This window comes from Lissotriton vulgaris, chromosome 8, assembly GCF_964263255.1.
Source record: "Lissotriton vulgaris chromosome 8, aLisVul1.2, whole genome shotgun sequence".
In the NCBI taxonomy this organism is placed as follows: domain Eukaryota; kingdom Metazoa; phylum Chordata; class Amphibia; order Caudata; family Salamandridae; genus Lissotriton; species Lissotriton vulgaris.
In genome coordinates, this window is record NC_141696.1 from 441,057,458 (window position 1) to 441,067,242 (window position 9,785).

The 9,785-nt window shown below is 43.0% G+C and overlaps 1 protein-coding gene across 5 annotated transcripts in view; it reads left to right on the forward strand.

The window, feature by feature from the left end:
* The window catches only part of INPP4A (inositol polyphosphate-4-phosphatase type I A), a 1,119,411-nt gene extending 1,113,406 nt beyond the window's left edge, over positions 1-6,005 (forward strand). For all 5 annotated transcript variants that reach the window (XM_086934219.1, XM_086934220.1, XM_086934221.1 and 2 more), the window contains one exon: positions 3,823-6,005. In XM_086934219.1, coding sequence (XP_086790345.1) covers positions 3,823-3,955 — 133 coding nt within the window. In that variant the 3' untranslated portion in view covers positions 3,956-6,005. The remainder of the gene's footprint in view (positions 1-3,822) is intronic.
* Positions 6,006-9,785: the final 3,780 nt, after the last annotated feature.

Here is a 9,785-nt window from a genome sequence, read left to right on the forward strand (position 1 = left end):
CCTCACTCTGTAATCTTTTTTTAATCACATTCTCCATTCCTTGTCTGAGTATTGCAACCTTTCCTCCTTCCTCGCGATGCTTCTGTCTCCATAAAATAAAGAATTAATTAGTAACTCAGGAGGACTTGAAGGTAGGGCCTCCGTTTGGATCTCTGCTAAGGATGTGGAGGCCAGCCTGGCCCCCAAATATTTAAGCAATGGCAGTAGAATGTCTGCCTTGAATGGTGGACTCATCTCACGAAGAACTGGGACGAGGAAGGGGATGAGCACTTCATTAAATGCACAAGTTAGAGCAAAAAATATGAAATGGTCTTGTTGAAGTCAGAGGCAGTGCTTTTGTGGTGAGTCTTCCCACTTTAGCTTGTGTAAGTATCTCATGGAGTAGAATCCCTAACCTTGGCACCTCTTATATGTTATGTTATAGGTATGTTGAAACACCCTGTAGACTGAGCTTCTGTATCCTATATCTTTGACAAATAACCCAGGCCACACAGTGCAGCACCATGTGTGATTGCGTCCTTTGTGTCTTCTGATGCTTGCAATGATGGTGATGGTGTAATCTTCATCTTGTGGAGGCTTGTGTAAGGGGGTTGGGATCTTTTCCCTCTGCACTGCATGAGTTGCGATGGAGCCTCTTTTTGTCCCTGGTTTGCCATTTCATTACATCCTGTTGTCTGGCCCACTGTTGGGATTCGTCCCGTTCCATGAAGAAGTAGGTATGTTAGTGGCCATTATTTTTTGACGTGGTTGCGAATAGCAGATCACATTTCCTACCTATGTTTCTCAATTTACATTTTACTCAAGTAAAGGAGGGTCGACGGGTGTTGTACTGTCAATGTATAGTCGAGGAAGATCATTGCTTTGACTCCCTCTACTTTAAGTCCCGCTCTCCTCGAAGATTGTATGATTATATATCTGTCACAAAAGTTTAGGATTTTGCCCACAATGGGTCTTGGGTGAGGCTGATTCTGGGGCTACCTTATGGTGCTCTATTTTTCAACCACCCGCTTTTTTGTTTTTTCTGGTGTGATATTCTCGAGTGAGCCGATGGATTTCGCTCTCCTGTTCATCAAGTCTGCTGTGGTCTTTGGTGTACTGGGCATGTCAGATTGCAGCCAATTGCTGGGCAGAGGGGGATAGGGTTGGCTTTAGGGTGGTGAGACTGGGCGCCAATTTGGTGGGACGCTCTGTTTTCAAATATCTTATAGATTTAAAAGAACCTGCTGTAGAGTTCCATACGTGCCCAGCAATTTTTAGGCAACAATAAAAATGTCAAGAAAACTCAAGTGAGTAATCTTCGTGGTGGCGAGAGATGGAGTTTTGTCTAGTGGTTGTTTTGACTCATAATAAAGTAGCGCATAGGGTTAATATGCCTGCTACAAAAACTGCTATCATGTAGATTACAGAATTGCGTTTTTGGTAAAACGCTCAGTTGTTACTGCTTTTGTCACAGATATCCTTTTGTTACTTGCAGTTCATAAGTTACAATGAACTTTTATCAAAGAGCTCCTTGCAAACTACAAGGTATAGGTTTTAACATTATGTTCTTTTCCTCCGTCATTCGTTATCCTAATGTTGCTATAAAGACTTTGGGTACAAATCAGTTCGTTTTTAGTAAAGCACTGTGGTACGTTTTAAATCCTGAGTTTTTACTACTCCTGACCAAACACTCTTAAAATAATCCGCCTACAAGTATGAGTGACTCCTTCACATTGCAGTCCTCATTGTCTTATGTGATGTACCCTAGACGCTGATTCACATACATTAAAGAAAGATTGTCGCACAGGGCCCCACCAGCACTAGGGTGACCAACCGTCCGTAAATTTTGTGGATTGTCAGTTATTTTGCTGTCTTGTCCTTTGACCGTCATCATTCCTTTTACGGACGCTTTTTGTTCGTAATTTTGGGCATTTCAGCAAGCTGTGCTTTTTCACTGCCACAATTATGGCCAATCGCACTTCTCTTTCGAACTCTAGAGGCTACAGCAGGCCCTTCCGGACCTCGCAGAGACTGCGGACAGGCTCATTGTCTTTCTGACTGTGGCTGATTATCACATGGGCCAAAGGTGTATTGAAGCACCCGCTAAGTGGGGGTGTGACAGGGTCCGATAAAAGCATTTTATGGCCCTTCCCAACTTTGATCTGTGTCTCGCAGGTCAGCACAAGACAGGAGAAGAACCTAATAAACAAAACAAGGATGAGCACCGTGATGCAACCATGGGAAGGGGGCCGCAGGATGCCAAAAGTAGGCAAAAGCTGCGGCAGAAATATAAATGATATATAAATAGATTATGATCATATGAAATACCACAAAAAGATCTGCACAGTTGCTCAAAGCTGCACGCATACTGAAAAAAAGTAAAGTGAACGATTGTCTCAACCTAATATAAACTCTTTTTGACTTGTACTTATGTTGGTTGTCAATTTACTTACTCATTTACTATTTCGCAACCGCATTTGGTGTGTCTGTAAAACGTACCCTTTGTCACAAATTTTGTCCTAAATTTTGACCTTCTATCCTGAATTTTTGTTCTGGAATTTTGACCCTTTGTCCTAAATTTTCACACCCACCATCCGGAATTTGCACCCATGCCAGTTGGTCACACTAACCAGCACTAAAGCTGGCCCTGGGTGGAGAGCTCTAGACTCTTGCATCCACTATCATATGTGCTGAAGCCATTCCCCCGAGCTGCTTTCACAGGGCAAATAATGCTGTGCTTACATCTGAAGTATAAGTTCCTAGCTAACAAGTGCATTTCATGCAAAATTGGGATAATGTACTTGAAGCAAGCGTCTTGCTGTTGCTATCATTGCTTAGTAGTGGGAGGAAAAAAATCAAAACTACATAAAGGGCGCTCCAGCAGCCACCACATTGCTTCTCTCCTCGGATCCTGGACTCCGGCTGCACACTGTGCAGGCTCCCAGATGCACACCCCAGCGCTTCTCTCATGCTGGGAGGAGTACTATTCCCAGCATGAGAGAAGCACTGGATTGGTCTGAACGGCTTTGTTTGCAGCTCAGACAGTACCAGGGAGCCTGTTGTGTTTCTCCAACATAGCTGGGTTGGAGAAACCTATGTGCACATGTCTGTGTGGCAGGCCTAAAACAGCCAGCCATACAGACATGCTCACTTAAAAGTGCCCACCACTCCTTCCCCTGCAATGCTGGCTGTCACACAGTATTGCCTGACCCCACCCCACTGAAGGCTCACGTCGTCAGCTGCCAGATTGGTAAAAATAAAATAATAATACAATGCTTTCATTATTATTTAATTTTTCACCTTCTAGCAGGGGGTGGGGCTACACCGCCTTCACAAAGGAGCCGACCCTGGCCGTCTTGTTTTTTAATTCGAGCTGCTGCGTTTTCAACTCTTAAGTTACCTTCCTAAGTACTAGGGGAGCTTACCTTCGGGCCTTTCTGTAGTCAGTCTGTTGACCCAAAAGACTGTGCCAGTGAATTCAGATAGGTGCCTTTCAATAATGGGTGCAGTCCCCCACCAGTCGACAATTTAGAGAAGTGTGGGATAAGTGGGAACATTGGCATTGAAAGGCTTTGTGTGTGGGAGGATATAATCATGTGTAGCATCTGTAATGAGTTTTCAGACTGGTTCCATGGTTATTCAAACATTTTGTGGTCATTCAGATGAAGGAGAGAAGCCATTAAGTGAACTATTATTAAAGGTAAGGTGTACATTCTGGCCTACCTCCCTCGCATTTCCTTAAATAATGTTAAGTAACTGCAGCCATTCCCTCCTTGTTTTGTTTTCTTTTGTTTTGTCATTTTACTGCTGTCATTTGTTTTTGTGCTTGTTTTGTTTCCCCAGCGAGGGTTGTCGGAGAGAGAACACCATGAAGAATGTCGGATGTCGCAAATATGCGTTTAACTGTCTGCAGCTGAAGGCTTTTCCCAAGCATTACAGGCCTCCTGAAGGAACCTATGGAAAAGTTGAGACCTAAGTCAACTTGCTGCGTCATATCACTAGCTGTTACATGGATACACTTTAGTTTAACGTCACCAGGACCAGATCAGACATTATATGTACATCCTGTAGCCTGGAATCCTGTGTTGAGCATGGTAACAAGTTGGAAATAATGTTTCGGCACGTAACGTCTACGAAATCACTGTCCATAACAATAAACTTTGATAGTTGTGAGCCTTCTGCAGGATTACTACAGTAGGTACCTCAAGAGTGTTGGAGAAGCCGGAAAAGACGGTTGTTCTGCTGCTGTTCTACACATCATCTATTTATGCTGCAGTGTCTCGAGAATTAATCGTTTTGTAATACTTTTTTTTAATTAAAAGGCCTGCAAATCATCGAATACATGAAGGTAGCCTGAAGTCGCACAATTTTAAATGTGTTGTATGCAGCTAGTGAGAAAACAAAAACTTTGAAAGAAATTGTTTCTAGTGCCAGTCGATAAACATCACTGTTTGGAATGTGCGACAAGTATAAACTGTGATCATTAGGTTGTGATTCCAGTTTTTGAAACCCTATGAACTCATAATCTGTGAACCAGGGTTGAAAACCGAGAACACAAAGTCTTGTTCAGTTGTAACTAAAGGGTCTTCTGAAGGTCAGCGACTGTAAACCATATTGTAAAGCTGAAACCATTTTCCATTTTGTACGTAATTTAATGTATATTGTGCAATATGTTCTTTTGGCACTGGCTGCTTTAATGTACTGTACTTAATGGCGTAAGGATGCATTCTTTGTCTTGTCTCAGGAGTCACTTCTCTTTCCCTTGAACATTTACCTCCAGGTTGTTTCTGCAAATATCTTGCCGAGTTAGTAAGATTCAAGGTCTCTGTCTACCACGTGCCTGGATTTCTGTACAAAACACTTGAAAATAAAACCCCCCCTATTGAAAAGGCAAATATATTTGAGGGTCTCTGTAACCAAGCAAGGCCATGCATTTCTTAAGGAAGGACATATTGAGAGACGCTTACCAGTACACGGAGTGGGGATATACCTACAGTAATTATTGGACGCGCCTTACCCAAACCCCTGGAATGCCAGTTGAGGGAAAAATCCTTCTAGCACTACCCTTCATTAGCCATAGCATTTACGTTGAGACCTCCAAACCACAGACTATAGATATGCTCTTGCTCAGTGAGTAAGGCATGGTTTTAACTCCCCACACCCCCTGCAGGTTTGTTTTAGTTATAGTCCTGATTGCTGCAGGAAAAGTAAAGCAGTCCTGAAATGGTCAAAAGGTTTAGTGGCAGTTGTGTTCCATAATTCATATTTATACTTGTTGCCACTCCTAGAAAAGAAATGGCAGGATAAGGAGAATTGTTAATATCGGGAAAAATGTTCACATCTTCTGTTCAGTGCATGGCATTTTGGAAAGTTTGCACCTATAAACATGCCCATGCTGACTTGGGAGGAAGAAATGTTTTCTCTCACACTTAACCTGATTTGGTTCATGCTGGCTTGCTAAATTTAGCTTGTATGCACCAGTCACGGGTGGGTGCATGGCAACTTGATTTGAGATACCCTGTCCAAAATGAGTGTTAAATGGAATTGGTGAATAGGAGTTTAAAGTTAATCCAACATATCTCAGAAGTAACATTTTTCTTTGTCTTTAGTACGAGCACTACCAGTGGCCCTAAGGGTCTGTGAAGTGCTTGTGTAAGAGCATGGAATCTTCTTTCATGCATTTGTTCTTGAGAAATGGAACCTCTGCTACCAGGAAATTCCCAGTGAAAAAGTGCAGTTCAATGTAATGGTATTAGTAATGGTATAAGCTACACTTTATAAACTTCAGTTCTAATCTTCTTGTGGCAAGGTTTCTAGGGAATAAAACTGTTTTATTTTAGGCTGTCATTTCACTGAGATTTGCACTGAACCAGTTACTTCACAATGCAAATGACTTATTCCCAGTGCTAAGGGTTCTCTTCGCTCACTCAAATTGCATGTCTGTTAATCTCACATTTTTATAGGTAAATAAAAATAAACACATCAGTTGTTTTATCTGACTGGGGGTGTTTCAACTGTGCTGAGAATTATTTGTGCATCATTGCTTCTGATGAAGGCAGTTGTCTTTAAATGTCTGATATTTTGGATGCAAGACTCTCCTATTTCTGCACTCTGTTCTTGCACAATCATCGTATCCCACAGATGTTAAATTTATCCTAACATATAAAGAAGTTCTGATACATGAAATATAGACTATAACAGGATGAAAAAGCAAGGTAAGTTTATTTACATGGACCATCTGACTCCACATGGCATATCAAGGACTTATTGATTTTATACTGGATTACATTCTTAATGCATCAGTGTTCCACACTGATTTTCCTCTCCAATAATATATGTGAAGATAACTAAGCTTGAAACAAAGAAAAGCAGGAGAAAAGAGATTTATAAGGAATTATACAACATACAGTACTTAATATACTTATCTCTAACTAGTGCAGCCATTACATATTGAACATAATCACTGCATTCCTACAGCACCACTTTCTAAATACATATATAGCTTTCAACAATTGTTTACAAGGAGCTCATTCTTAAGACGTTTAAGTTGAGCACGAGTATGTTCTCGCAAGGATTCAATCAAATTATATAAGTGTAGGATAACAAAATCTACTCTGAACATCTAGTTTCATTCAGTATTCACAAGATCTGAACAGTATTAGCCCACAAGATTATAACTGGTTTCACTCACTCCAGCCAAAATGAGTAACACATTTATTTATTTATAAACAAGATGTTCGAGGCATGTGGGCTGCTGAATTCATATCTGTGCATAGATCGCCGCCTAGTGTTGGGTCCGGATGATTGCTCATTGTTGTCCTGGAAGAGTCTTCGAAGTATGACGAGATAGGTAGCTCCTCCCTTGGACTACAGTGCGCATGGGCATCCTCTCCATCCTTAGATTGTTTTTTTCCGCCATTGGGTTCGAATGCATTTTCCTGTACTCCAAGTTCGGAATCGAAATAAACTTATCTAAAAGGCCAAAAGGCCTTCGGATTCGTCGGTATTGTTTTCGATCGGTACCGAAAAGCTTTCTTCACAATCTACTTGCACTCCGGTCGTCGAATCGGGCCGTTAGGCCTTCTCGACGACACGTGAACCAACGGTCGATGGAGCGAAGTCCATTCAAATATTGCCCGCAGTGCAACTCAAAGTTTCCGCTTACAGATAAGCATCCTGTATGCAATAAATGTTTATCACCAGATCATAATGAAGGCGATTGCCTAGCTTGTGCCCAGTTCCGGTTCAAGAAGACGATCCGGAATCGGCGGGCGGCAAGGCAAGAGATGCAGAGGTCGGCACCGGAGTCCGAGAATATCTTCGGCGATGAGGAAGAACTAGTTGACGTCAAAGACTCGGATCAAGAAGAGGATCAAGACTCCGAGCACGACTCTGAATATTATATCGACGAGGAAGAACAAATCGTCGAGGTCGAGGAATACGACCAAGACATCGTAGCTGTCGAAGACGACTCCGATGACAACGGGGGGCGAACCGTGAGTACACCGCCCCACACAGACACTACGCCAATATCAGAGACTCAGGTCGAGGCATCGCCAACAGGCCTTAGCCAAGATCTAAACACTGATTCTATAGCCCCACAATACAGCCCGGCTAAGAATATACAAAAAGAGCCTTCTGAGACACGTAATCCAAAAGCGGTTCAACCGAAACCGAAAGTCATCGACACAACAGTCTTCGGACCGAACGTCGTCGAACCGAAGGTGATAAACACAAAGAGCGTAGAGCCGAAGGCCACTGTTCCATATAAACCTTCGAAGCCAAGGCCCGTCGACTCGAACAAATCCAGTTCGACAGCCGAAAAGGGACAAAAGGTTGTCTACGAAAGCAAAAGGGCTACGCCCAAGGCGGTCGTCGAACCGAAAGCGAAACCAAAAGTAGACCAACCAAGAACTGTCGAGCCGAAGCCCATCGAGCCGAAGCCACAGGCTCCGAGGACACCTCTACTGCCGAACAAGCCAAGACACCCGATAAAGGTTATCGAACAAACAAAACCAATCGGCCCAAAAAAAGTGGTGCAACCTGTGAAATCCGTCGCACCAACAAAACCTGTCGGACAGACACTGCCCATAAAGCCTCAAAAGCAGATCCAGGCACCGAAACCGGTCGAACCAAAAAAAGGCATCGAACCGAAAAAAGTCAAACCTAAAACATCTGCGCAAAGGCAAAAGACTGTGGAAGAGTAGATCATCCATCCAGACCCCTCTACAGAAGATCAGTCTAAACTATATATTGACCCAAATACTGGGAAAGTGACTGTTTACAAAAGGAAGAAAAGACTAGCGCCTGCTGAAGACTTTTCTATTATTCCACTCAAAAAGAAAAGAGACTGTGCAACCTCTCCTATTCTTTTAGAGCCTATCTCTCCAGCTATGCCTACTACTCCATATGCCCCATACTCACCTGCACGCTCTGACTACGACCCAGATGTAGATCATGACACAGATGTTAATTTTTAGATATCCACAAAACCCAGATGTAGACCCCTACTCACAGCCATGGGGAGATGACCCAGACCCTGATGAGGCTCAACCCATTATAGACACACCTGCATACCCAGCTAAACCATCACCTACAGAAGACACGGTGGCATTCAACTCATTAATAGAAAGAGCAGCGCTCTATCATAATGTAGAAATGCATGCAGATCCTATAGAGGAAGATTTTCTGTTTGATACGCTTGCAACATCAGAAAAAAGTGTCAAAACACTTCCCATGTTAAAAGGGGTCCTAAAGCACGCAAATGACATATTCAGAGACATTGCTAGGGCACGTGTCATCAACCCTAGAATTGAGAAAAAGTATAGGGCTGCACCATTAGACCCTACTTACATCAGGGGACAACTGCCTCTAGACTCATTGGTAGTCTCCAACGCACATAAGCGTGCTAATTCTCAAACTACTGTAGAGGCTCCTCCTCCTGATAAGGAGTCAACGATTTTAGAAGCATCAGGCAAGAGAGTAGCTGCTCAAGCAGCAAACTCATGGAGAATTGCTAATACTCAAGCCTTGTTGGCTAGATACGACAGAGCGCACTATGACAGTTTAGAAGCACCTCTCCAACACTTACCTGAGCCTTTCAAAGAGCAGGTCGATGAACTTGTACAGGAGGGAAAGTTCATTACCAATGCCTCCATTAAGTGTGCTCTAGACGCGGCAGACACAGCTGCCAGATCTATCAACACAAGCATACTGCTTAGGAGACACGCATGACTTCGCATATCTGGATTTAAGAGTGAGGTCCAGACCACAATTCTTAACCAGCCAATCAATCCAGATTTTTTATTTGGTCCAGCAGTTGACTCAATTCTGGACAAAATGAAAAAGGACACAGAGACTGCAAAGTCAATGGGGGCTCTTCAGTCACAACAACACAGAGGCTCCTTTCGACGCTCCAACTACAGAGGAGGAGCGCAAGGTAATACATCGCAGCAATCCTCCACATACAAAAGTAATACGCAATCCACATACAATAAAAACACAAATCGTGATGGATACCGAGGAAATAATAACAAGGGCAGAGGGCGTGGAGGCAATGCCAATAGATCCTCCACTAATACCAAACAGTGACTTCTTGGCACTACCCCCAGACCATACAACACCAGTCGGGGGAAGATTACAACAGTTCCTACCAGTCTGGCTAAACATCACTACAGACAAGTGGGTCAGGCAAATTATCCAACATGGCTATTGCCTAGAACTCACATCCACACCACCATACATACCACCCGTACACCATCCAATGTCAAAGGAACATATAACATTATTGCAGCAAGAGGTCATCA